Source organism: Myotis myotis, unplaced genomic scaffold (assembly GCF_014108235.1).
Source record: "Myotis myotis isolate mMyoMyo1 unplaced genomic scaffold, mMyoMyo1.p scaffold_m19_p_47, whole genome shotgun sequence".
In the NCBI taxonomy this organism is placed as follows: Eukaryota; Metazoa; Chordata; class Mammalia; order Chiroptera; family Vespertilionidae; genus Myotis; species Myotis myotis.
Window position 1 is genome coordinate 1 of NW_023416354.1, and position 26,597 is coordinate 26,597.

The 26,597-nt window shown below is 62.2% G+C and overlaps 2 protein-coding genes across 2 annotated transcripts; one reads left to right on the forward strand and one right to left on the reverse strand.

Moving 5' to 3' along the window:
* Nucleotides 1–331: 331 nt before the first annotated feature.
* Nucleotides 332–14,663, reverse strand: GLT1D1 (glycosyltransferase 1 domain containing 1). Its single transcript, XM_036307371.1, has 11 exons — nucleotides 14,210–14,663; nucleotides 12,851–12,980; nucleotides 12,039–12,318; nucleotides 10,572–11,514; nucleotides 9,786–10,093; nucleotides 8,393–9,139; nucleotides 4,840–4,988; nucleotides 4,335–4,440; nucleotides 2,262–2,313; nucleotides 1,076–1,112; nucleotides 332–668 (listed from the first exon to the last, which is right to left on the reverse strand). Exons 6-11 carry the CDS (start codon nucleotides 8,458–8,460, stop codon nucleotides 622–624), a joined length of 459 nt encoding a protein of 152 aa, XP_036163264.1. The 5' UTR covers nucleotides 8,461–9,139; nucleotides 9,786–10,093; nucleotides 10,572–11,514; nucleotides 12,039–12,318; nucleotides 12,851–12,980; nucleotides 14,210–14,663; the 3' UTR covers nucleotides 332–621.
* Nucleotides 14,639–26,225, forward strand: SLC15A4 (solute carrier family 15 member 4). Its single transcript, XM_036307370.1, has 8 exons — nucleotides 14,639–15,205; nucleotides 19,012–19,307; nucleotides 21,104–21,272; nucleotides 21,649–21,726; nucleotides 22,110–22,278; nucleotides 23,417–23,572; nucleotides 24,037–24,195; nucleotides 25,217–26,225. Exons 1-8 carry the CDS (start codon nucleotides 14,672–14,674, stop codon nucleotides 25,369–25,371), a joined length of 1,716 nt encoding a protein of 571 aa, XP_036163263.1. The 5' UTR covers nucleotides 14,639–14,671; the 3' UTR covers nucleotides 25,372–26,225.
* The last annotated feature ends 372 nt before the right edge of the window (nucleotides 26,226–26,597 follow it).

Consider the following 26,597-nt stretch of genomic DNA (forward strand, 5'->3'; position numbering starts at 1 on the left):
GTGCGGACCCTGCAGTGGAGCCACACCCGGCCCCGTGGGAGCCGCCCGAGTCCCCAGGGTTCCGTGCGCCCCGCCGCTGCCTCCGAACACGAGGCTCAAAGTGACACCCGGGTCCCCAACCGTCCGCGTCTGGACCGGAGGCCTCTGGGCCCCCAGGTTTCTTTCCTTAAAATCACGTGTAAGGGGCGGGGGGGGGGGGGGGCTTGTGGCTCAGGAGCAGAGCATCGACCTGTGAACCAGGAGCTCAGGGTTCGATTCCCCGTCAGGGCACAGGCCCGGGTTGTGGGCTCCGTCCCCAGTGGGGGGCGTGCGGGAGGCAGCCGGTCCGTGACTCTCATCATGGATGTTTCTATTTCTCGCTCCCTCTCCCTGCCTCTCTCTACAAAAATCAAATACGTATTTTTTTCAATGCTATGCGATGCTATAATAAGTTTTTTTTAAAAAAATGTGTGCAAGTGACAGGTTTCTAAAACATTGGCAACTAAACGCGAATAGTCCCGGGAGCAATGATGTCCTTATTCAAATCCCTAACCTCCGCTTCTCCAACCGGACATGGCTGTCTGCCAGCGGGGTCACGTCCTCAGGCAGAGACACGGGCAACGTCCTCCGGAAAATTAACATTCACCGGTGCTCGGGGATCCCTGGCAGCATCCACCAGACGGTCTTTTCTTTAAAAATGTTTTCCGCTTGCAGTTTACATCCCACGTCGCTTTGCTGTCGCTCAGGCGGACGGCGTCGCGTTGGACAATTGTCTATTTTACAAAGTGGTCCCCCCCCCCCTCCGGTACTTCCAGCTCCCACCTGGCACCAACCAGCCAGGGACGGAGCCTGCCACCGAGTGCGAGCCCCTGACCGGACTCCCACCCAGGACCCTTCAGTCCTTGGGCCGGCGGCTCTAACCACTGAGCCCCGGGCAGGGCCAGGTATCTTATGTCTTAATGTGAGAAAAGAAAACGCATCCGTCCTGTGAGCTGCTGTTCAGGGCCTCTCAGCCGTCACACTCGTTCACAAACGCCTCCGTCCGTGTCTCTAGAAGATAAGAATTCTCCCCCCAAATATACTTAGAACTTCTTACCTTGACCCTGGACGTAGATCTTGCCCTTCGCCTGTGGCTTTTGAAAGGAGGGAGGAAAAAAAGGAAAACAAGTACATTCATGGTCCATGACAACAGCTTTTTAGAAATGAGACGAAGGCCATAAAAACAACGAAATCCCCTTGGAAACAGGGCGGGGCAGCATGGGGGATGCTCGCGGGGCAGCTCCTCACGCAGCTCCTCACGCCAGCAAAGAGCTGCCCAAGGGCGGGAGAGCCCGCTCAACACAGCGCCCTCGGGAGGCAGCCCGGGGGGAGTCCCTGCGATGAGGCGGGACAGGAGTCTGAGCTTCGTGGTGACTGGGTCAGCGGGGAAGCTACCGCAGCTCCAACCAGCATGAGCCAGCGACAGAGCACATGGTGCGTGTCCTGCGCTGAAGCGGGGGGGGGGGGGGGGTGCGTTGGGGGAAACGTGGTTTGGGGGTGCACATCCTTGAACAGAAAGAATATACTCCCGGAACTCTGGGAAAAAGAAGGGAGGAGATGGAGATGGAGGAGGAGATGAAGGAGGAGATGGAGATGAAGGAGGAGGAGGAAGAGGAAGAGGAGGGGAGGGAAGAGGAGGAGTAGGAGGGGGAGATGGAGGAGGAGATGGAGGAGTAGGAGGAAGAGGATGAGGAGGAGAGGAGGAGGAGGAGGAGGAGGAGGAGGAGATGGAAGAGGAGAACACAATGTGTTGGGACAGAAAACAGGCTCCAGGGCCGAGTCTCCCAGGAGGGAGGGTGTTGAGGGCGCCGTGAGGACCACCCGAAAGCCCGGGGACTCAGGAGAGGGCGGCGCTTGCAGGAAGGACCCAGAGGCTGACACCGGAGACACTGCTCTTCCCCGCGCTCCCGGGAACGCCCAAACCACCGGGGAGAGACTCCGCTTCCGGGTCCTGCGGGCGCAGTGGCCCAGACCCTTTAAGATCCAGGTCAGAGCGCTGGCCGGTCTGGCTCAGTGGGTAGACCACCAGCTTGCGGACCAAAGCGCCCTGGTGGGGTGCGTGCAGGAGGCGGCCCATCCATGCGTCTCTCTAAAAGCGACATCTCTCTCTGTCTCTCCCCCTCCCCTCCCCTCCCCTCGCTCTAAAAATCCACGGGAAAATATCCTCTGACTCCCTCCCTCCTCCGATTCTGCAACGTCCCCGGCACAACCGACATCACAGCACGAAACGCCCGGACACGCACCCACTGCAGGCCCGCGGCCGCCCTCATGGACTCGGTGAAAGCCACGGCGAACCTGGGGAGAGAACGGAGAGGAGGCCGTCAGGGAAGACTCCGCGAACATCCTGAGCAGCCCCGGCGACGGGCTGTGAGCCGTGGCAGGAAGCCCAGCCGAGGGCGCAATCCGTCCACTCTCGCCTCTGCTCGCGTCGCAAACACTGGAACCTGCGAGGAATGAACGCACGAGGCTCAAACCTTCCCAAGTCTTTTTTTTAAAGTGTGTGTTTCTATTGATTTCAGAGAGGAAGGGAGAGGGAGAGAGAGAGAGAGAAACATCCATGAGAGAGAAGCATGGATCGGCTGCCTCCTGCAGCCCCACACTGGGGATGGAGCCCGCAACCCGGGCCTGTGCCCTGACCGGGAATCGAACCCGGGACCTTTCGGTCTGCAGGCCAGTGCTCTATCCACTGAGCCACACCAGCCAGGACCAACACTGATGGGTGTTGAGTGACAGTCTTTCGGGGGCAGGGCCAGGGACGGATGAGCCGGGAGCCCCGAGGGTGCTGGGCAATAAGAAGGAGCTGAGAGAGTGGCCACGTGGGAGGACACAGCGTGGACTCCGAGCTTCTCCAGTGGCCACGGCGGGGACCACCTGAGCCGAAACGCAGAGCCATCAGTCACCGGGAGGCAGCCCATGAGGTGAGATGACGGACACACCGCGGGCCGTGCTGGCAGCAATCACGGAACCAGGCAGTGGGGTCCCACGGACAGCGCCCCCGGGAGCGGAATCCTGATGAGTGAGTGCAGGCGCGAGGGGAGCAGCTCATGGGCAGGAGGCCAGCGCGGGAATAACACCGAGGGCTGATCCTCCCCAAGAGGGGACCGGAGGGGGCGGGTCTCTTTCCTGCAGGGGCACCTGCTCCCTGCTGTGTTTTCAGAGTGAGGAAGGGAGAGGGAGAGAGAGATAGAAATATCAACCAAGTCATGCCCTGACCAGTTTGGCTCAGTGGATAGAGCGTCGGCCTGCGGATTGAAGGGTCCCAGGTTTGATTCCGGTCAAGGGCATGTACCTTGGTTGCGGGCACATCCCCGGTGGGGGGTGTGCAGGAGGCGGCTGATCAATGTTCCTCTCTTATCGATGTTTCTCTCTATCCCTCTCCCTTCCTCGCTGTAAAAAAATCAATAAAATATATTTAAAAAAAGAAAAAAGAAATATCAACGAAGTCATTGATCAGCTGCCTCCTGCATGCACCCTACTGGGGATCGAGCCCACAGCGTCGGCCTGTGCCCTCACGGGAATCAAACCCTGACCTCCTGGTTCACAGGTCGACGCTCAACCACGGAGCCACCCGGCCGGGCCCAGACACCCTTACAAGCGGGTTCCCAGCCTTCGGCGCAGAGGGGTGAGGACACGGAAAGTCACCGCTTTCTTACGGGAAATTCAGACCCGGGGAGAACGCTGCCGGGTGGAAACCCACGGCCTCACTCTGATCGGTGGCCTCGGAAGCCCTGGTGCCCAAAACCACAGGGAACGGCCACAGGCCACGGCTGCGACCTGCCGACAGGAGGCCCGCGCGGGGTCCCTGCCGCTGCTGCACACTCCCAGCGGCGGGCTGTTTCCGGCCCGGACTGCCCTCCGCTCGTTTGCTTGGCAAGACCACCTTTTCCCGCCAGGAGCCCTCACCGGACGGTTCCACGCCTTTAAACACTCCCCGTGTGAATGCAGTGTCATGACCACACACTCACTACAGAATCATGCTTTCGAGGCAAAAACCTCAGAGGCTGAGCGTAGGCCTAGGAACCAGGAGGTCACGGTTCTACGGTTCGATTCCTGGTCAGGGCACAGGCCCGGGATGCGGGCTCCATTCCCAGTGTGGGGCGTGCAGGAGGCAGCCGATCCACAGTTCTCTCTCATCATGGATGCTTCTCTCTCCCTCTCCCTTCCTCTCTGACATCAATACAAATATATTTTGTAAAAAAGTGTCAAATGAAAGATAGAGGCGGCTTCATAGAGAAGATGTACCCCCCCACCCCCCTAGCCTATCGGCTTCCCCGTCTCCGTGCCTCCACCAGCTCCACCCAACGGGGGGCACGCACCTGGCTTCCTCCAGGACCTTCCCCATCACCAGGTGCTTGTCTCCCTGGTGCACGTCTTCATTCAGGTCCGTGCCGCCGAAGATCACCCCGAAGGGGATGCCGTGGCCTGCGGAGGAGGACAGGTGAGGAGGGGGCGCAGCTGGGCACCAGCCCTCCCCACCCCGGCCCGAGGCAACGACCAGAAACCCAGGTTCCTGGAACACGGGCCCGGAGTCGTGGTTAGTTTTATCTTTATTTTATTTTTTAAAATATATTTTTATTGGTTTCAGAGAGGAAGGGAGAGGGAGAGAGAGAGAAGTATCAACGATGAGAATCACGGATCGGCTGCCTCCTGCACGCCCCCCACTGGGGATGGAGCCCACAACCCGGGCCTGTGCCCTGACTGGGAATCGAACCCGGGACCTCCCAGTTTGTAGGTCGATGCGCAACCTCTGAGGCAGGCCGCCGGGCTGTGTCGTGTGTGCTGCTGGACAATGTGGGTGCTCGGGGCTGGGGAGGGGCTCACCCTGCAGCAGCTGGCCCGCCCGGCAGAGGTGCAGCGCCAGGGCCGCCTGCACGGCCTCCACCCGGATGAGGTGGGCGACGTCCGCGGGGCCGGCGAAGTCCGAGGCGTCCTTCAGGAGGCATACGTGGCCCTCGGCTTCCAGGTGGTCCCTGTGGAGACGGGGACACGGAGAGAAAGATGGGGGAAGAGGGACACGCCCAGGTTGCTGCCGGGATTGAGATTTCAAATCAGCCCAGCCAGCGGGGCTCAGGGGCTGAGCATTGGCCTGTGAACCAGGGGGTCAGGGCTCCATTCGGGGTCAGGGCTCCATTCCAGGTCAGGGCACAGGCCCAGATTTCGGGCTCCATCCCAGTGGGGCGCGTGCAGGAGGCAGCCGATTCGTGATTCTCTCATCATGGATGTTTCTCTCTCTCCCTCTCCCCTCTTCTAGGACAGCGGTTCTCAACCTGTGGGTCGTGACCCCTTTGGGGGTCGAACGACCCTTTCACAGGGGTCGCCTAAGACCATTGGTAAACACATCTATAATTACATATTGTTTTTGTGATTAATCACTATGCTTTAATGATGTTCAATTGTAACAATGAAATTGGGGGTCACCACAACATGAGGGGCTGTATGAAAGGGTCGTGGAAATTAGGCAGGTTGAGAACCACTAGTCTAGGAGATCATAAAATATATTAAAAAGAAAGAAAACTGGGAAACTTCCTCAGGCAATTGCAGAGGGATCCACCGCCTCAGGGGCCGGAGCTGGGGGGGGAGGAGCTGGGGGAGGTGGGCGGGCTCCTTCGCTGCCACCAGGTCCTCCGGCTCCTCCCCCCTCCCTCCCGCTGTTTCCTCAGGGCTTGTTTGCTCTCCGTTATCTGAAGTACTTCCACTCCGATAAGAACACTTTCGGACACCGTGTCCCAGCTGGTGACAGCGCGGAGCCCAGCTCCCAGCCACGTGGCCCCGCCTTAATCCTGATGCCAACAGGCTCGCCCGGGGGCTGAGGGGCCCCCAGGACTCCGGACACGATGGCAGAGCCCGAACCGCTTCCCTTGGCTGAGTCCCACCCTCCGCCCCTAGGAGCTTGCAGACCAGAGTCCAGGAGCCCTGGCACCTGGGTGGCGTCTGGCAGTGCCGCTTGGAGTAGGGGCAGCGGCTGGCGAGCTCCTGGCTTAGGGCAGGGGCAGCAGCTGGCGAGCTCCTGGCTTAGGGCAGGGGCAGTGCCTGGCATGGCTCAGGGGTTGAGCGTCGACCTCTGAACCAGGTCGCGGTTTGATACCCTGTCTGTGGGCTCCATCCCCAGTAGGGGGCATGCAGGAGGCAGCCAATCGGTGATTCTCTCTCATCATTGATGTTTCTCTCTCTCTCTCCCTCTCCCCCTTCCTCTCTGAAATCAATAAAAAGTGTGTCTATATAAAGAAATTGGACAGGGGATGGAAAACCTCTCCTTGAAATGGCCAGGGAGTAAATATCTTTGGGTCTGTGGACAGAGGGCCCTGTCCCCCTCTGCTGTCGGGGCAATGAGGGGCGGGTGCTGCTCCTCCGGACTCACATCCACGTGTGTGTGTGTGTGTGTGTGTGTGTGTGTGTAATTTGCATAGGTATACGTTTCATTCATTCACCCTAGAATGACATGTGCCTTGGCCAGAATTGAACCGGGGCCCTTTGGTCCGCAAGCCCACGCTCTGCCCACTGAGCCAGACGGCCAGGGCCTGTGGTCATTGATGATCTGAGGGGAGAGGTCCCTGCCCCCGACGGAACAGTCAGGTTTCACACGTTTTGAACACTCTGGGGCGTGCCGCGCGGAAACCACTGCCGTGGACCGGACGCCACGACCTGGCTGCCCGGGCTCCTGGGAGGAGGGTCTGTCCGGGACCCTGAGGCCGGGCCCTGGGTCAGCACCAGCCAGGCTCCCTCTGACGCCATGTCCACCCCTTCGCCGGGGCGCTGACGCCGCTGTGTGCGTGTCCCTGTGACACCCAGGACTCAGCCTGTCAGATGAACTCCGCCCCCTGGCCTCTGACCTTGTTTTGTAACTCACTAGGCTGCTTTTTTTTTTTCTTTTTAAAACATATTTTTATTGATTTCAGAGAGGAAGGGAGAGGGACAGAGAGCGAGACAGAGAGAGAGAGAGATACATCCATGATGAAAGAGAATCGTGGATCGGCTGCCTCCTGCACCCCCCTCCCCTCCCAACACACACATTGGGGATCAAGCCCACAACCCAGGCATGTGCTCTTGGCCGGGATGGAACCCTGACCTCCTGGTTCATAGGTCAACGCTCAGCCCCAGGCGCACAGGCCAGACGTGACCATTTTAATGAGGGGGAGGAAGACCCTCAGCAGGAAATAAACTGAGGAATTTCAAGGAGCAAGTCCATTTGTTAAAAAAAAAAGAAAAAGAAAGGGCTTCTATTGAGTCAGGCAGCTGTCAGCTCCCTCGCTGTCCCCGGGGCTCAGCATGTAAAACAGGGTAATTGCAGACAAAGTCAGTGTCGGAAGATAAGGGCTCCGCTCACCACCCTGCTGCTCCCCTGAAATTAATGTAAAATTGAATGTCAACTGTAATTGAAAAAAAAATTTTTTTTAATTTAAAACTAAGTTTAAAAAAAGGAAGATAGCCCTGGCCGGTGTGGCTCAGTGAACAGAGCGTCGGCTTGTGGACCAAACGGTCCCGGGTTCGATTCCGGTCCAGGGCATGTCCCTGGGTTGCAGGCTCTGGGCCCCAGCTGGGGCTCGTGCAGGAGGCAACCCATGGATGTGTCCCCCTCACATCGATGGTTCTCCCCGTCTCCCCCTCTCCCTTCTGTTCTCCCTAAAAGTCAATGCAAACACATCCTCAGTTGAGGCTGAACAACAACAGAAGGTGAAGACAGCAGCGAGGAGGGCGGGGAAGGCGGGGACGCTACAGGCGGGGAGGAGGGAGGGGCCCCTTGGCGAGCAGGACGCGGGCCAGGGGTACAGAGCGCACCCCAAGGTCCGGGAGGTATCCGCCTCGCTGAGCCCCTCCCCCTCCCCTCGCAGCTTCGGGGGGTCCCTCCCGCACACCCCGGATTCTGCGCAAACGCCGCGCCGGTGGAGGCCTCCCCGGCGTCCTGCCCGACATGGCACCTGCGCACGCGCGCGCCGGGACCCTCTCGGGTTACGCGCGTCTGCGTCCCGGTCCGCGTGTTGCCACGGTCCCTCCGGTCTCCACGGAGCCCGACCTGGCTTCCCGTCGCTGGATCCCCGCCCCGGGCGCTCCCGATACACAGACCCCCTCGCAGGGGAGCCACGCGCAGGCCGCGTGGGGTCCGCGCGAGCAGGCGGTGCGCGTCCCGGCCCCCCTGCCCAGGCCGGTCCCCGAGGGTCCCCGCGCCAGCCCGAGCGGCCGGACCAGAGCCGGACCTGGGCGGGGACCTGGGCCGCGCGCCCCTCGCCATCGCTGCGCGCCCCCGCAGGCCCCGCCGGCCGGCCGTTGGCGCGCGCGGATCGCGGGGGCCGGAGCGAGAGCCGGGCGCCCGCCACCCCCGCCCGCCCCGCCCCGGTCCCGCCCCGGCCGCTCAGCGACGCCGGGCGCCCGCACCTACCGCACCCGCTGCGCCGTGACCGCGTTGCCCGTGTGCGGCCGCAGCACCGCCAGGAACAGGAGCCGCATGCTGCCGCCGCCGCCGCCGGTCCATCGACTTCCCCGCGGGGACCGGGCCCAGGGCGGGGCGGGAAGCTCACCGGGCGGCGCCGCGGGGCTCGGTGAGTCCCGCCCGAGGCTCCCGAGGCCGCGCCCGCACTCGCCGGTTTCAGCGCCGGGGTGTCCGTGCGCGCGGGGCCGCGAGGCGGGGGCGGGGGGGCGCTGGAAGGGGGGGCAGGGGAACCACAAGGAACCCTGGGGGCCCCCACGGGCTCCGAGGCGACCAGCTGTGGCTGCTCCCGCGGGGAAGAGGCTCCACCGGGGAGGCCGGGTCCTTTCCCACGGAGACCAGGGCCGGCCACGCCCCTCCTCCCTGCGGCGGGGGGGGGGGGGGGGGCCACATACACACCGGGACCTGGAGTGGGTGGGCGAGTCCCCATCTCTGTGGCTCAGTCCCAGGGGTGACCGGTGTCCACTCCCAGGGGACCAGCACCAGGGGCGCTGAGATCGCTTTTCTTGAAACAGTTTCAGCCCCGTGGCTGGCGTGGCCCGGGGCTGAGGGCCCACCTAGGAAGCGGGAGGTCATGGTTCCATTCAGGCCGAGGGCACAGGCGCGGGTGGGGGCTCCATCCCCAGGGGGGCTGCGGGGGGCAGGCCATCCATGACTCTCTCCTCGTTGACGTCTCTCCCTCTCCCTTCCTCGGAAACCCTTAGAAATAGAATAAAAATACACGTAGAGCAAAGCTCTCTTCCCCGTGACCACGGGTCCCAGCCCGGGAGGCGCTGGGGCGAAGCGACCTCAGATCCACGCTCCCCTCCTTTTCTCTCCCTCCGGCCTGTGGCCTCCGAGTGAGGCGTCTGCTTCTGTTTCTATCAGAGGTTTCGGTCTGTGGGCCACCCCTCCCTGCGGGGGGAGAGCTGCAGATGCCACGTTTGTGTGTGTGTGTGTGGGTGGGTGGGTGGGGACGGGGGGGCCCCGCTATCTGCTCAAAGAAAAGGTCTGTACAGAGCTGTGGTTTCCAAATCCTGGCTCTCACTCACGGCCCTTGAGAGCAACCAAATATAAAAAAAAATTAAACTAATTAAAAAAACAACCCGTGGGTGTGAAAGGAACGAGTCCTTCTCAGGTTGCGTCAGGAGGAGGCGTCCAGACCCGGGGGACTTTCTGGCTCTGGGCAGGAGCCGGGGCTCTGATGTCCTCCTGTCCTGAGGGCTGGGCGGCCAGTTCCCCCAAAGACGGTCCTCCTCACCCCCAGGCCGGCGTCTCTAGGCGGCCAGACGGAGGGAAGGTGTCCTAACGGCTCCGGAAAGCCCTGCACAGAAGCCAGGCTTCCTCTCGTCAATTGTTAACTTACTTTATTGCGTAACCGGTCTGTTCAGCACCGACAGTGAACGGGACGGAGCTCAGAAAGGACACGGAACCCACTGCCCCGAGATACGGCGCTGGGAAGTCTTGATGTCAGGTTTCCCGACTTCACGCGTCGCCGAGCTCCCGGTGCTCACCGCGGGCGGCCCTGTCCCAGGCACCCGGCAGCGTCCCACCAGCAAGACGGGGTGCGCTCCCCGCTACAGGGGGGACGCAGAGGCCCGGGAGGCGGTGTGAACTCTTCACCCTGCTTCTGTAACTGCCGCATGGACACGGGGTTTTTTGTTGATTTTCATTCTGTGGGGTTTGTGGTTGTCGTTACAAAATAGGAAATATATATATATATTTATATATATATATATATAAATTGGCTCTTTTTTCACTTAATCATTGTGGTGGGAAAGCGCTAACCCGCTCCCCTTGGGGCCTGCCTCCTGCTGGATGCCTTCTCCCTTATTGAATGAAACATGCATCCCTCACATCCCTCAATGCTGGGAAGGGCATTTGCAGAGGTGATTACATTCCCAGATGAGTTGCCCTTAAGGCAGGATGAGTCTCACCCAATAAAATGGTCCCTTTCAAGGGACCTGCATTTCCTGATGTCAAAGCGTGGAAGGGATTGGATGTCAGGGAGAGTCCCTGCTGGTGGCTTTGGGGATGACGGGGCTCCTTGGAAAGGACGCTGAAGGATCCAAAGGCTGGGGGCAGCCCCCCCCCCCCACCACCACCGCCCCGGGTTGACAGCCAGCAGGTAATGGGCACCTCAAACCCTCACCTTAAAAAAACCAGACTCCCCAAAACCGCAGGGGCTGGAAGGAGCCCGTGTGCGATCTCCGTTTTGCAAGACCCTGAGCAGAGAACCGGATGTGATGTGCCATGCCCACCCGGGGCCCGCAGACCTGAGAGCTGATTTATGGGTGTTGCGCGAGTTCCTGGGGCTGTAATCTGTTACACAGCAGAGGAAACGAATGGAGCAATCCATCAGCCAGGCGTTTCCAGCCCAGAACCCTGCTCCTGCAGCCCGTCTGAATAGCTACATAGCGTCCACCCGATGTAATCAATGCCTTCTAATTGCACAAGGTTGCTGTTTGCAGGCGTTTTGCTACTTTAAGCAACACCGTAATGAACGTTTTGTAGCCAAGTCTCTGCGGGCCCTGAGATTCCAGGAAGTGGAACTGCGCCAAGTTCAGGCCAGTGACTAATTGCCCTGCAAGAAAACTACGCGCAGGGCGTGCTTCTCACTGAAGCATTTCCCAGAACACGGTCCCCGCTGGGAGGTTTTAGTTCAAGTGACAACCACGTCCCCGCTCTTTTACATTCTTGCTGGTGTTTTCACGAGGGGCGGGCACGGCACTGGTCCTTTTTCTGTTCTCCGTGCACACACGTGCATGTATGTGCTTGTCGGAGCTGGGACTTTTCCGGTTGCCTTCATCGGGAAGAGGATTTACGGGCTCACCAATGAAATGTGCAGGAATGAAAAAAAGCCGTCATAACCGCGGCCTAGGAAGGTCACCCAGAAGCCAGGTCTCTCTCCTCACCTCCACCTTCGGGGTCGCTTCTCTCTGGGGTTTCACGCGACGGGCCCCGGCAATGCCAGGCTTCTCGCCATAGAAGGACAGATCCAGCGGAGAGAGAAATCAGTTCTTCTCCTGGTCGCGCCAGTTAAGTCAGGGACCAACCTGGGTCACATGCCCATCTTTGAGCCAATCGCTGTAAACCTGCGAAGTGGATGGGCCTAGGTCAGTGGTCGGCAAACTCATTCGTCAGCAGAGCCAAATATCAACAGTACGACGATTGAAATTTCTTTTGAGAGCCAAATTTTTTCAACTTAAACTATATAGGCAGGTACATTGTTATTAACTTAATTAGGGTCCTCCTAAGGCTTAGGAAGAGCCACACTCAAGGGGCCAAAGAGCCGCAGTTTGCCGACCACTGGCCTAGGTCACCTGGGGGGCTCCTGGCCCCGGGGACAGGGCAGCAGAAACTCCCGGGGCTGCTCCCCAAGCAGGGCAGGCGCCTGGGAGCACGAGGGACCGCCACCCCCGACAACCGCACATGCACTTGGACAGTTTTACTTCCTGAATGTTTATCCAATGCGTCTCATACGTTTCCCAAAGAACTCTCTACAAATAAGGACGTTAACTTTGTCGTATGTATTTCAGACATTTTTTCCAGTTTGCTGTCCACAGAAATTGTTTTGCACAGAGTAGCTGCGAGTCTGTATGAAATCAAATCAACACACTTCTCCTTGAGGGCTTCCGGGTGAGGCTTGGACATGCATCCCCCTCAGGAGGCCTCGTATTTGCCATCATTTCCTCTCAGTGCTCGTACAGACGCCGACTCCAGTGAGGTTCCTGTGTCCCCCGTTCTTCCCCGCGGACTGGAAGTGCCGTTATCACCATACGCTGATTCGTATGATGTTTGGCCTCCCATTCTTTTCCTTGGATCTTTTCTGTACGGCCTGCCCGCAAAACCCAATACATTTATAACCACCGGTTGTCATTCCATGTGGATTCAGATTCCTGTAAGGAATTGTGAAAGTGGTCATTCAGATAGAACGGTCAGGCCCGGCCGGTGTGGCTCAGTGGTTGAGCATCCAGCCATGAACCAGGAGGTCACGGTTCCATTCCTGGTCAGGGCACATGCCTGGGTTTCAGGCTTGATACTCAATGGGGAGGCGGGAGGGGGGGGGGGCGGGGGGGGGTGCAGGAGGCAGCCGATTGATGTCTCTCCCTCTCCCTTCCTCTCTCAGAAATCAATAAAGACGTTAAGAGAAAATAGCTGTTAGGTGTGGTCCCATATCCGTGAACAGGAACAGCTGCCCTTCTTCAAGTCCACCCCCTCCCCCTCCACCCCCTCCCTCTTCCCTTTCTATGGGCGAATGCCCGCTTTCTGCAGACCCAGGGGGCAAAGGGCCCAGAAGAGGGTGCTGTTCACCAGGCCAAATAAGAGCTTGAGAAAAGGGCAAGTCCAAACGGCTGTCGTCCCAGCCACAGGTTTCACATCCCCCGCGAAACCGAAACTCGAGCTGCTCTGCGAGCCGGGCTCACTCACAGGAAGGCAGGCTGGCGGGGCTGTGGTCTGGGCCCAGGAATGCCAGGCGCCACGGCATCAGCTGCTCCGTCCTCACTCTCCCTCCACCTCGGCGACCTGCAGCCAGGGAGGCGTGTTGCAACAGGGACGCCTTGAAAGAGACAGAACTTATGCCTGAGCCGGTTTGCTCTGGGAGAGAGGACCCGCCTGCAGACTGAAGGGGCCTGGTTTGCGGGTTGTGGACTCAATCCCCAGCGTGGGGCCTGCAGGAGGCGGCCAATGATCCTCTCTCATCACGGATGTTTCTGTGTCTCTCTCCCTCTCCCTTCCTCTCTGAAAGGAATGAAAATATTTTTTAAAAAATAGAACATACGACGTCTCCACCCCTGAACCGTCACGGCTCGATGGCAGGGCCTGTGACGGCCTCACAGCGGATGCCGTGCGCCCCGGCCTGGCGCACACAGAGGAGCCTGGGGGGGAACTGGGAGCCGGCGGAGCAGAAGCGTGGGCCGCGGTGCAGGTGCCCAGCGGTCACGGCCAGGGCAGCGGGCCGGGCGCGGCTGTCTGTTGACTGAGCGGGTGGGCGACGGCGGGAAGACGCGGGTCCGTGGCCCATGGCGGCGGCTGGCAGGGCGGCGTTTAGAGGAAACGGAGAGAGAACAGGCAGATGGGGCTGCGGGGGGAGGGAGAGGCGCAGCTGTGGAAGGAGAAGTGGAAGCGGCGCGGACGATGTCAGACATCGACATCGGCGGCCCCCGAGACATCCTTGGTCACGAAAGATGTCAGACATCGGCGGCCCCGAAATGGGCTCGGTCTCGGATGGCTTCCGACCTCACGCTGTCGCCTTCTCTGATCTCGGCACTGAGCAGGGGCCGGGCCGGGGGCCGGGTGGTGACGGACAAGGAAGGGCCCTGCCAGGGTGTCAGAGCGAACGTTTCCGACTTCAGTTGGCACGTGTGCCCTGGCAGCGAAGTCCGGCCCAGAGAGCTCCCCGGGAAGAGGCTCCCGCCAGGCTCTGCTCTGGAGGCACTGCCTGGCCTTCGGACACCTGCCCTGCGAGGGAGGCCATTTCTTTATTATTTAAAAAACACACACACTTTTATTGATTTCAGAGAGGGAAGAAGAGGGAGAGAGAGAGAGAGAGAGACATCAACGATGAGAATCGTGGACCGGCTGCCTCCTGCACGCCCCCCACTGGGGATCGAGCCCGCCACCCGGGCCTGTGCCCCGACCGGGGATGAACCCTGACCTCCCGGTTCCCAGGCCGATGCTCAAGCCCTGAGCCCCGCCGGCCGGGCTCCGGGGACATTTCTGGTGACAACTCAGGAGCTGGGGTGGAGGCGGCACCCAGCGGAGAGCAGAGGCCAGAGGGGCGCTCACCTGGCACCCGGCGCAGCGCTCCCGGCCCCGTGGTATCTGCTCTCCCGGCAGCACCCCGACCCCGGGCAGGAGCGCCAGCAGGGGGCGCGGGGCGCAGGCCCGGCCTTGCCACCCGGACCTGCAAGGCCGACGCACCCCCGGACCGCCGCGCGCAGCCTGGGCTCCCCCCCGCGGGGCTCCGGAACCGCCAGCTCAGCGGTCGCTCGCAAAGCCCGGGGTCCCCGGTGCCGCCTCCGCGCCGCGGTCCCACCGGCGGCGGAAGTGGGGGCTCCGCTCGGAAAAACTTCCTGGGCGGTACCGGAAGTTCCCGGCGGGCTGAGCGGCGGCGAGTCCGCCCAATGAGAACGCTCGAGGGGCGGGCCCAGGCGCCTGGGGAAAGCTGGTATCGCGAGAAGGGCGCGGGCGGGGCCGGGCCAGGCAGCGGAGAGGAGCCGGGGAGCGGGCGGGCGAGCGGGTGGGCGCATGGAGGGCGCGGACGGGCGCGCGGAGGAGCGGGCGCCGCTGCTGGGCGCGCGGCGGGCGGCCTTCGCGGGCCGGCGGCTGGCGTGCGCCGCGGTGCTGCTGACGGAGCTGCTGGAGCGCGCCGCCTTCTACGGCGTCACGGCCAACCTGGTGCTGTTCCTGAACGGCCCGCGCTTCGCCTGGGAGGGCGCGCAGGCCAGCCAGGCGCTGCTGCTCTTCATGGGCCTCACCTACCTGGTGTCGCCCTTCGGCGGCTGGCTCGCCGACGCGCGGCTCGGCCGGGCGCGCGCCATCCTCCTCAGCCTGGCGCTCTACCTGCTCGGCATGCTGGCCTTCCCGCTGCTGGCCGCGCCCGCCACGCGCGCCGCGCTCTGCGGGGCCCCGCACCCCACGCGCGGCCGCAACTGCTCGGCGCCGTCCTGCGCCGACGCGCCCGCCCGCTACTGCGCGCCCGCCGCGCTCGGGGCGCTCGTGGTCGTGGGCCTGGGCGTGGGCGCCGTCAAGGCCAACATCACGCCCTTCGGCGCCGACCAGGTGAGCTCAGGTGCACGCCGGCCGGCGGGGGTGGGGGCGAGGGTGACACCTGGGCCGGCAGAGGCCGTGGAGGCGGGGCCTGGGGAGGGGTCCGCACGGGGCGGGGCTCCGGGTGGGTGGCCAAGGGGGGCTGCACGGAGGGGGCGCCTCCTTTCTGCAGCCGGGCCCTTGGCGGGGGCGCCTGCGGGGCATCCTTGGAGCCTTCCAGACGCGACCTCAGCAAGTGCAAAGGCCCTGGAGTTTGGGCCTGGTTGCCGCTGCGGCGGCGGTGGTCAGTGTATCAGTCACCGCGTCTTCCTCCCAAAGTTATATCTACACGGTTTCGGATCAGATGCGTTAGGAAGGAGAGCGGGGAGGGAGGTGGCGGGCGGCCCGCGCTGCACGGCTCGGGACGGGGTTTGAGGTCCGTGTTCCGTGCGGCGGGAGGCGCGTGTGGGTTTCCATCGGCGAGTGGTCGGATCTGATTGCGTTTCCGAAAGACCGGGCCCCTGCCGCCTGCCAGCCAAATCTGGGCGACTTCCCGTTTTTGGAGCCGAGAATAAGACTGGGTCTCGGGCTTTTAGGGGGAAGGAAGGAAGGAAAACAAAAAACATGTTTCGTGAGAGTGAAAGTGATATGAAATTCCGACTCGGTCTCCACGGCGGAGGCCGGAACAGCCCTGCCTGGCCAGCTGCGCCCGGGCCTCTCCCAGCCGAGGAGCGGAATGAGAAGTTGCGACCAGACGGAAGGCCCCTCAAAACTTAAAATGTCCCCGCCCGCCCCCTCTCGGGCAGAGCTGCAGACCTCTGGGGTGGAGACCAGGTTGTATGGGGCGTGACGCCAGCAGGAAGCTGGGTACAAGAGGCTGTTCTTTAAACTTTTCTGTCCGTTCAGACGTTTTTTTAAATAGAAAGTTAAGGAGACATTGATGAACGGATGCGCGGATAAAGCAGACGTGGCCCGTCCACGTGGTGGAATATTACACAGCCGTGAACAGGAAGGGAGCCCCGAGGCCTGCCGCCAGGTGGACGGACCGGGAGACCAGGATGCTGAGTGAGAGAAGCCGGACCCAGAGCCCACAGGAGACCTGGTTCACCCTCTTGTGTGACATGCCCAGAGCAGGCCGGCTGCAAAGACTAGAAGTGGACTCGTGGTCGCCAGGGGCCAGGAGAGGGGGCCTGGGGATGGCCGGTGGCGGCAGAGGAACTCGGGGTCCTCGGTGGTGGAGATGGTCCCCGGACTCTGTGAATAGGCGGCTCCGTCTGCGTTCCCCAGGGTAGAGTTGTTTTTGTTTGTGTGTTTTTACGTGAGTCACGTGTCCTTACAAAAACACGGAGCAGGAAGAAGGCAGGGCCTGTGCCAGGTCTTGCTCCAGTCCCGGGGCTGGCTGCCTGGGGACGGGCTGTGGCTGGGGCGGGAAGCAGGCCAGGTCGGTCTCGGACCGTCCGTCGTCGTGTCCTGGCCCTCCTCATCTGGGGAGAGCTTTGTGGCATTCGGGTGCTGTGTGCCATGGGAGACCCGTGGGCGGTGCGTGGGGCGGCCGCGGGAGCCCTGGGTGATGGGAAAGGGGACGCCGCTGAGGACGGGGCGGGTGGTTGCCGATGCCAACGGCCAGCCCGTGCGTCGCCAGCGCTGACCTTTTCCAGAGGTCACGCCATCCTCCACGGCTGGATTGGGGCCTTGGAATCGTGACCCGAAAGAAGAAAAGCTCATTTTACCGTAAAGACAGCAAGCGACACTTTTTTTTTCCTGGAGGGGAAATAATCGCACTCTTGGGCACTTTAAGGAATTTTTCCAAAGCAGCCAGCTGGCGGACTCACGCCACACGCCCCCATCTCTTCTCTGTGCTTCTGCGACCGACGCTGTGGTCTCCTCCCAGCGGTCACACGGTCCCTGGGCGTGGGGCAGGGCCGGTGACGTAACGTGACTAATATGAAGTGACGGCCGGCTCCTCGCCCGGGGCTCCGAGGCATGTGACCCCGTGTGCCCCAGCCAGCGCCCGCGTGTTCCCCAGAAATCACGGGCTATTCCGGGCCTCGTTCGGGCTGAGCTCTCCCAAGTACTTCCCGGCGAATTACACGCGGAGGCTTAAGTAACCTGACTGGCAGGTCACACAGGATGTGAGGTGGGATCCCCCCCTGGCTCCCGGGGGGCTAATTTCTATGCTTCGTTGAAGGGGATCTGAGCGTGTCGACGGGACCAAGTGCCACTTGGATCCATGAGCCGTGTCTGCATTCCTTGTAGCTTTACGTGGACTGGCCCCTTCCCTTTTAAGCTCCCCTCCCCTCCCCCCTCCAAACAAAAAGACTTTTTGTATATGTTTAGTTTTATTTTCTCTGTAACCACTTCTCTGCTCACAGTTCCTCTTTCCTGTCTCCAGGGTAGCGTGAACGTTTTGAGTCCAGCCTAGTAACACTGAAATGAATGTGTCGCCATGAACAGCTGTCTGAGATGATAAAAATTCCCCTACAAATCGCTGACTCAGTAGTCACGCCAGCATGTGGTCTAGGACCCGTGTCCAGTTCTGATGTGGGAGGGAGAAGGTTTACTTAGAATTTAGAATTTCAGTTTGAGGTGGTGCCACTGTTTGATTGCAGTTGGCAGATTAATTTCCAACACTGTGAACAATCCGGGCCCAAGTATCGGTTCAGGAGACTTGGACCTGCGTAAGGCTGCTTGTGTGCGGTTCATCACTGCGGTCCGGGCCTCCGTGAGGAGCCGCGTTTGGTATTGAGAAAGGAGTTTGTCACGTGGATCAGAATTCCAGCTGTTCCCGGAGCAGAGACAGCCCAGCTTTTCCAGACCCTGTCACGCGAGACGGCAGCCTGACCGGCCCTGGCATGAGCCCAGCCCGGCCTTTCGCTCCTGAGTTCCAAGGGTTCATGAAGGGAAGTTGGCTGGAAGCGACTCGGGGAGAGTGGAGACGTGAGAGACGTGAAAATCCACGCGGCAAGGGAAGCCGTGGGCCTGCGCCCACGTGTACGGTCCAGCGCTTTGGGCTCCGTGTGAGCATGCACCCCAGACACCCCCTCTTCTTCCCCTGGGGCCGGTGTTTGCCCGGGTCCAGGAATCGGGTTGGAGTTTCCCGGGACTCCCTCTCCTGTCGGAGCCTCGCGGGCCACAGAGAGCCTTCCTCCCCCAGACAGGCTCAGCGTCAGCCTGCAACTTCCTCCTTGCTCCAGATTCCCCGGGCACAGCGGTGCCGCGGTGGTGAGGCCGCGGTGGTGAGCGGGAGGTCTGCATGCGGCCTGCGTGTTGAAGCAGCCGCCAGGTGTCCCACGCAGGTGTCCAGAGGCTGTTCTGAGACTGTCTCCGGGGTTTGCTGGGTGGAAGTGTAATTAGAGGCGCAGTCTGGCCTGTGTGGTGATGGGGGGTGGGGGTGCTTTCTTATAGGGCCCTGAATGGGCTATAAACGTGTTGATGGTGCTGTGATGACAACAGTAATTATATAAATATGCAGATTTTTATATTTAATTTGATTTTTTCCATCACCATTTAGCCTCTTGACCCTATACCCTCCTCCTAAATATATTTTTTAACATATAAAACCACTACGTCTCAGCCGGTGTGGCTCAGCCTCCTAGGAACCAGGAGGTCACGGTTCAGTTCCTGGTGAGGGCACAGGCCCGGGTTGCGGGCTCCATCTCCAGTGGGGGGCGTGCAGGAGGCAGCTGACCCATGATTCTCTCTCATCACTGATGTTTCTCTCCCCCCCTTTTCCTCTGAAATAAAAAATGTTAAAAAACAAACAACAAAAACCCCGACTGTGTATGTTTTTCATCCTTGAAGATCACCGCGCAGCTTTACGCCTGTTTCGTTGCCTTCAGGTTAAAGACCGCGGCCCGGAAGCCACGCGCCGGTTCTTCAACTGGTTCTACTGGAGCATCAACCTGGGGGCCCTCCTCTCGCTGGGCGGCGTGGCCTACATCCAGCAGAACGTGGGCTTCGTGAGCGGCTACGCCATCCCCACCGTCTGCATCGGCGTCGCCTTCCTCACCTTCCTCTGCGGCCTGAGCGTCTTCGTCACCAAGCCCCCCGACGGCAGCGCCTTCACCGACGTGTTCAAGGTCCTGGCGTACTGGTGCCGCCCCCAGCAGCGACCTGCGGACCGCGGTCCCGGCGGGTGAGGGCGCGGTCTCCGTCCAGCCCCAGTTTGCCAGGAGCGTCGGGTCGGTCCCTGTAGCTGAAACGCCTGCTTGCGTCTGCGGGTGCTGAGCAGGCGCTGGGTGGGGGCCGCCGTGTCTCGTGTCCTTAACCTCCAGTCCGCGCGGGCGCTGGGCGGGGTGCCCCTCCGTCCTGAAGACAGACCTCGGCCTGACTGGAGCCGGGCTGTTCATGTTACCTCGTGAGCTTCCTGGTTGACGCACGGAGGCTCCGCCTGCTCGGTCACGTCGAAGTGATAACGGAGACGGGCGGGAGACAGGCGTGCTCTGCACGTTTCTCTTCTGATAAGGAGCTTGGAGTCATTTGAGTGGGAGATCAGGCCGTGGCTCACTTTGTGGGCGCCTCCCTGTGCCCACAGAAAGCAGCCCCTGCGTGGGGGGGCACGGGCCATGATCCCGAGCTCCTTGCGGGGCTCGGCCGGAGGTGGACTCCAGAAAAGAGGTGCAGGGCTTCCCCGTGCAGCCTCACAAGTCCACGTGCTGGGGAAGGTGGGCCCGACAGCCAGGCACCTGCACGCGGTCTGTAAGTCCAGGCCGTACCCAAGGAGAGACTCAGAATGTCCTCCCTCGTCGTTTGCTGGCGTATGAGGCACCGTAGGGAGCCGGTCCCTCTGGGTGCACAGTGCCGGGACGTGCGGCACCACAGTGCGGTCAGGCCTAGGATGTGTCATCGCCCAGAGAAGGACAGGCCTCCTTGATGGGGTCAGTCCCCGGGCCGGAGGTGACCCTCGGGCACTCTGCAGCCACCCCACGCCTGCCTCCTCGGCTTGTCTGCATGTCTGATTCTGTCCTGGGAGCCGGGATACGCCCGTCCCAGCTCCCGCTGCCTGTGGGGGTTCCCGCTGCTCCTGGCCGACCCGCAGGCCTAGTCAGGGCCACATCCAGTTCCCAGTTCCGATCCCAGAACAGGACCACGCGGAGGTTCTACAGAGGCAGCGGCTCTGCCCGGCGCCCCTCCCCTCTGGGTGCTCCCGCAGGGCCAGGCCCAGCCAGGGTGGCGATTTCACTTCCTGCTGTGGGTGGCAGGCGAGTGCCTTCCCCACGTCCTCTGGAAGGAGCCAGAGTTGGCCTGCCTGCGGGGTGGCTCCTGCAGGCGTCTGGGATTTCCCTTCGCCTGGGAGGCCTCTTTGGCACTTTAGGATGAAAAGGGTCGCCTTGCAGAAAGGTCTAGAGGACCCTCAGACCTCCCTCCTCCCACAGGCCCGGCTCTGCGACCCGGGGCAGGTGATGAGCTGCAGGGGGGGGGGGGGGGGGGCAGGTGAGGCCTGAGCACCCCTTACCTGCTGCCGGTCACCGGCCAGGCAGGTGATCCAGCTGTGCCCTCCGGCTCTCCCTGAATCACGCACGGGGACTGCCTCTATGTAAACAGCGGGTGGACCACCTCTGGGGCCTGGTGTCAAGTCTCCACATTTGATAGATGATCTTAAAAATCCAAACAGCCCGGCAGTTTTCAAATATGAACCCGGCCGGGGAGCTGATGCCATCGCTGCAGCTTCTTCCACGTGGGGGCTCTGGCCACGGGGGACTCTGGCTGGTGTGACGGCCCTGGGCGGGCAGCCGTGGTCGGGGCAGCCCCGTGCCTGTCAGCCCTCTGTCAGCCGCCTCGGGGCTCGGCGATGCTCAGAATAGGGGGGCCTCCGCGGGTGTCCTGTCTGCAGGTGGCACAGTGACGGTTAAGTAAATTCTTCCGCCTCCAGACTTCAGTGTGACCTGGTTCCGGGGGGAGAAAACTAATTCCTTCGTTTTGTTTCCCAAGTGAAGGCAGTGGAGGCTGCCAGCCGCCTTCTAAACACAGTCTGTTTGATTCCTGTAAGATGTCCCGGGGCGGGCCCTTCACGGAGGACACCGTGGAGGACGTGCGGGCCCTGGTCAAGGTCGTGCCCGTGTTCTTGGCTCTGATCCCCTACTGGACGGTGTACTTCCAGGTGGGTGGTGACGGCGCTGCCCTCCCGCGAGGTGCCCGCGCGGCCCTGGCTCACGGCGCCCCCGGGGCCCCAGGTTCCTTTCCTTTGAGTCTCTGGCGTCTGGGAGTCTCCTGTTTAGTTCCCGACTCATTTTTGCTGATTGAAACACTTTGGTTTTTTTTCTAAAGCAACAGCCAGGAATGGGTCCCTTCTGCTGTCCCCGGCCCCCTTTCCTTCGGTTTCTCATGTGGGTGACTTAGTTCAAAGTCGGTCTCGGACCAGTTCAGGATGATCAGCTAGTAGGCTCGTCCGTTGTTTTCAAGCCGGAGGGAGAGGCTGCAGGGTGGCGGGGGCGGGGCTGCGCCCACACCCCTAACGCTGCCGCTTGTCACCCCAGATGCAGACCACGTATGTCCTGCAGAGTCTTCACCTGAGGATCCCAGAAATCCCGAGCCTCACGGCCACAACGAACACGGTGAGCGGGCAGGGACCTGAGGACGGCCTGGGCGGGACACGCGGGCCCTGCCTGTGGCGGACACTGCACAGGTGGTAGCGGTCAGCGAGCCCGAGCGTTCACCCCGAAGGGGCAGCTCGCTGTGTCAGGACGTGCCCGCTGGGGTGTCAGTCACTGTCTAAGCCGAACGTTAATGACGCACGAACGACTGCTCACGGGCTCTCCCTCCCCTGGTGCCCTGAACCGCCAGTGCGGCGCCTCCCGGACCAGGCCTGGCCCCCGGGGGCTGAGCTGGGCCTCTTCCCGGGAGGGCGGACCCTGTAGAGACGCCCCGCACGGCCCCGGGAGGTCGGAGGTCGCCCCAGGCCTCTCGCGGGCGCCCTGACCCAGTCCGCCTCCTCCAGTTCCCGGCCGCCTGGCTCACCATGTTCGACGCGGTGCTCATCCTGCTGCTGATCCCGCTGAAGGACAAGCTGGTGGACCCCGTGCTGCGCCGGCACGGCCTCCTGCCGTCCTCCCTGAAGCGCATCGCCGTGGGCATGTTCTTCGTCATGTGCTCGGCCTTCGCTGCCGGTAAGAGGCCGCCGGCTCGTTTCCGGGCGGAGCCGACGCGGGGACTCGGGCGCGGTGCTGGGCCCGTCGGCTCGGGGTGGGGAGACGGGCGATGGCCGCGTCGGCGCATCTCACAGGTTCAGGGCGGAGTGTGATTCTCCCTGCGGGTTCTGGTCGCGTCCGTGGGGGGCTCCGCGTGCTCCGGGCCCTCTGCACGGTCACGTGGAATTCCACGTGCACTTGCCCGGGAGGAGGGTGTCCGCAGGGAGGGTCCAGGCCCTCCCTCCCCCCCCCCCCCCCCGGCCCCTAGAACAGAAGAAGGGGAAGGACGAGAGCCCAGGGCTCCCGCGCCCCCGATGCAGGGGCTGCCCGCTGGGCACTGTGCTCTCAGCCCTTCCTGCCGGGCGGGCGGGCGGGCGGGCGGCTGCAGTGTCTCCTGTGAGGAGCCGGGTGTTGGGACGCTCAGTGCAGTTGCACTTCTCCTTCATGGCTATTTGAGAACGATTCAGCGGGAAAACAGCCTCGCTTTATACCAAGAGGAGAGACGCTGGTCTCCGGAGTCCACCCTGCAGCCCCGCTGTTCTCAGGAATTCACTGCCCGGCGTGCCCACAGGGGTTTACACCCCCAGCCCCCCCCCCCCCAGGAGCGAGTGGGGTGCTTCATAAGGCTCAGGACATGGGTCCCAGGGTTAGCATCCCCATGTCGGAGCCAGTTGGCGAGGAAACCGGTGATTGACGCGAGGCCGTGTCTGCATGGAGTTTGCACCGTGTGCTCTGTGTGTGATTCTGCTGCCCATCGGGTCCCGGGCACCGAAGGGCCTCGGGTTCAGTTCAGGGTCAGGGCACGTGCCCAGGTTGCGGTTCCGTCCCTGGTAGGGGAGCCTAAGGGAGACAGCTGACCGCCGACTCTCACATCAGTGTCCCCTCACCCCCCCCCCCCCCCCATCAATGAAAACAGGTCCTCAGGTGAGGAGTAAAAATTGCAATAATGTAAAATTAAGTAGACCCTGTGCGCACGCACCTACACACACACACACACACACACACACACACACACACACACACACCCACCCGTGTCGGATGGCGCCGGCCTCCCTAACCAGCGGCGCCTCCAGCACTCGGCCTGCGGGAGGGAGGCCTGTCACCACTGTCCTTCCAGGGATCCTGGAGAGCAAGCGGCTGGACCTCGTGCGGGTGAGGACCGTGAACCAGACCATCGGCAACGTCGTGTACTTCGCCGCCGACCTGCCCATCTGGTGGCAGGTGCCCCAGTACGTGCTCATCGGCATCAGCGAGATATTCGCAAGCATCGCCGGTGAGGCCTGGGGCCATGGGGCCTGGGGCGTGGGCCGTGGGGCCTGGGGCCGGGTCTTGTCCTGAGGATAAAAGCCGTGGTGTCCTCCCTAAGGGGCCGGGGGACAGGGGCAGAGCGTCTGTGTTGGGGCGGCTGTGGTTCAGGGTCCAGCTGAGGAGAGAGCAGCTGCCAGCAGCACGTCCGTGCGGCACTTCCTCCTCCGGGGCCACAGGGAGGGCTTCCTCGGTCGGGCTCGCCAGGCACCGCCTGTGGGTGCGTGGTGCCTGCTCAGACGCCCACAGGGAGGCAGCTGCACCCCATCAACCCCATAAACCTGTCCTCGCAGGCCCGGCTCTTCTGGGGGCCGCCGGGTGGGGCTGCCCAGGGGCAGGGCAGGGCCAGGAGGAGTGACCGCTGGGCCTCGTGCACTGGGGCCCCTCCCCTCCCCTCCCGCTGGGCCTCACAGCCCCCTCCCCCCCCCCCAGGTCTGGAGTTCGCGTACTCGGCCGCGCCCAAGTCCATGCAGAGCGCCGTCATGGGCCTGTTCTTCTTCTTCTCCGGCGTCGGCTCCTTCGTGGGCTCGGGCCTGCTGGCGCTCGTGTCCACCACGGCCATCGGGTGGATGAGCAGCCACACGGACTTGGGTGAGGACGGCGTCCAGGGGCCGGGCGGTGGATGTGGGTGAGGACGGGCGTCCAGGGGCCGGGCGGTGGACGTGGGTGAGGACGGCGTCCAGGGGCCGGGCGGTGGACGTGGGTGAGGACGGCGTCCAGGGGCCGGGTGGTGGGGGCCGTGCAGGACGTCGTCTCCTGTGGCTACTTCCTGGTCCGGGACCCTGGCTGTCCCAGCAGCCGCCTCGCCCACAGCCGGCTGGCACCTGCTGCTCTGTCCATGGGACGTCCAGGCCTTAGACGCCACCTCCACCTCCGTGTCTGCGTCACTCCGGCTTCGCAGTGTCTCTGCCGCGTCCTCATTTCTGCTGTTAAAGGCAGAGGTTATAGTTGCCCTTTGTAAGGAACAAGCTCCATCACCATCAGCTGGACCAGCAGGTGGCGCCGGGGGTTAAACAGACTCAGAGGAGAGGCGGCTGCTCCCGCGCCCCCCCCCCCCCCCCCTCGCTTTCCCGAGGGCTGGGAGCGGGCTTTCTGCGCTGGCCCCGTGCTCTGTGGGGTCTGAGAGAGAGAGAGAGGGTGCCCCCTGCAGGACAGGCCCGGCCTCAGACCAGCGCCGCGCACACCAGGTCCTGGGCTCACTGCCCGACTCCTGTGCAGGGAGCTGACAAGGAGACTGGCTGCCCGTTGGGGGAGGGGGTGACCAGGCCGGGCTTTCTCCAGTCCCAGCGGGTCCCTCTCAGCGGCTCTGGGCCGGCCTGGTCTTCCAGGGAGGACAGACAGGCCTGCGTGTGGGGCTCGCGTGCAGGTGTGGGGGACGCACACAGCTCAGGGGCTGGGCAGCAGGGCCCACAGACGCCGGGGCCTGGGTGCGGACGGGTGGCTCCGGTGCCCTCGCCGGTTCTGAGGAGGAGGCCGTGTGTCCAGATGGCGGACGGGTGACCCTTCGCCTCTGTGGCCACAGGAGAAAGGGCCGACCTAGGCAGGGACCCCCTGAAACAGATAAGACCCTGCGGCCGTCCCGGGCGCAGCTCACGCCTCCTCTGCGTTCCAGGCAACATCAACGGCTGCCACCTCAACTACTACTTCTTCCTCCTGGCCGCCGTCCAGGGCGCCACCCTCCTGCTCTTCCTCCTCGTGTCCGTGAAGTACGACCGGCAGCGCGCGAGGGCGTTGACGCCCGGGACGCCCAGCAGCCGCCGGGCCTGACCCCGAAGTCCCAGCGGGTCCGAGACTGACACTGGGGGAACTGGCCGGAGTGCGGAGCGAGGCAGGCTGTTAACTCCGGGAACGTCCGCCCCCTGACCCGATGGTGTCCTCCTGCCTGGCGGACGGGCAAGTGCCTTCCTGTGGCTCACCTGCTCACGGGGCCTCTGGAGCCGAAGCGCAGGGGCCTCCTCGTCAGGAGAGACGCCCCCCCTGCAGCCGCCGTGCCAGGCCCACGCGAGGTGCACGGCCGAGGCCACGTGTCTGCTGCCTCTTCGTGGTTTACACACGTGTGAGCTTGTGATGTGACTGTTTTCCTCCTGATTAATGAGCACCCACTCGTGGTGGAGGGCGGAGGGTTCAGGTGACGGTGGTCGGTGGTCAGACGCGTGGGACTCACCGGGTCTGGGTCGTGGTCTCACCAGCCACTCCTCTTGCCTCCGGCACAGCCGGCACCGAGTACGTTTATCTGCTGCTTCAAACATCCTTCTTTTGTAAACTGTTGACATTGCTTTTTCTTTTAATGAAGAAGGTGAGTCAGGAAATCGTTAAGCCCGTGTGTCCCGTCTCAGCTGCGAACGGCTGAGTGTTTGAAGCTGCGCGGAGCGTCCTGTGTGGCGTTCGGTGCCACGGGGCGGAGGGCCCGTCGCGGGGCCGGAAGGAGCCCGTTCTTTTGAACAAAATCCATGTAATTAAGAGCCGTGGACAGTTTACCTGTGAACCTGACCGTGGGGTCACTGCGTTTGTATATTATTTTACATGCCTCTGGGTCTGACTTTGTTAAGTAAACTCTTCCTTTGTTGCTGGACTTTTGGTAAAAGCTTGTTATTAAAACGCCTTCAACCTGAGGCCCACAACCTGGTCTCTGCATGGTTTTTCTGCAGCCCCGCCCACTGGCATTTCCCGTGGGTGTCCCAGGCCCTGAACCGGGACTTCAGGGCCAACCTTTCCCAGCGGCACAAGAGTGAGTCCCGAAATGACGCCCACTCAAAACACTGCTCGCGGCTGAATTCTCGGCCACACGAAAGCGATGACCTTCCCTGTCACCCAGGGTCCCACTTGGTGCCAACCAGCCCGTCCCCGGGAACCAGAGCCCTAGGAGGGGCCGGGCCAGGACAGCCCGCAGACTCCCGGTATTAAAGCAGGTCGGCGAGGGGCCCTCCACTCGCATCGCGGCATTTGAGTCGCTGTTTTAAAATGCTCATGTGAACACCGTGGGACACGGGGCC

Coding starts and splice junctions, on each gene's coding strand:
- GLT1D1 (XM_036307371.1), bottom strand. CDS start 8,460: ATGCGGCTCCTGTTCCTGGCGGTGCTGCGGCCGCACACGGGCAACGCG. Junction 2,314..4,334: donor AAGGTCCTGGAGGAAGCCAG/GTGCGTGCCCCC, acceptor TTCTCTCCCCAG/GTTCGCCGTGGCTTTCACCG. Junction 1,113..2,261: donor CGGCCGCGGGCCTGCAGTGG/GTGCGTGTCCGG, acceptor TCCTTTCAAAAG/CCACAGGCGAAGGGCAAGAT.
- SLC15A4 (XM_036307370.1), top strand. CDS start 14,672: ATGGAGGGCGCGGACGGGCGCGCGGAGGAGCGGGCGCCGCTGCTGGGC. Junction 19,308..21,103: donor GCGGACCGCGGTCCCGGCGG/GTGAGGGCGCGG, acceptor TTGTTTCCCAAG/TGAAGGCAGTGGAGGCTGCC. Junction 23,573..24,036: donor GATATTCGCAAGCATCGCCG/GTGAGGCCTGGG, acceptor CCCCCCCCCCAG/GTCTGGAGTTCGCGTACTCG.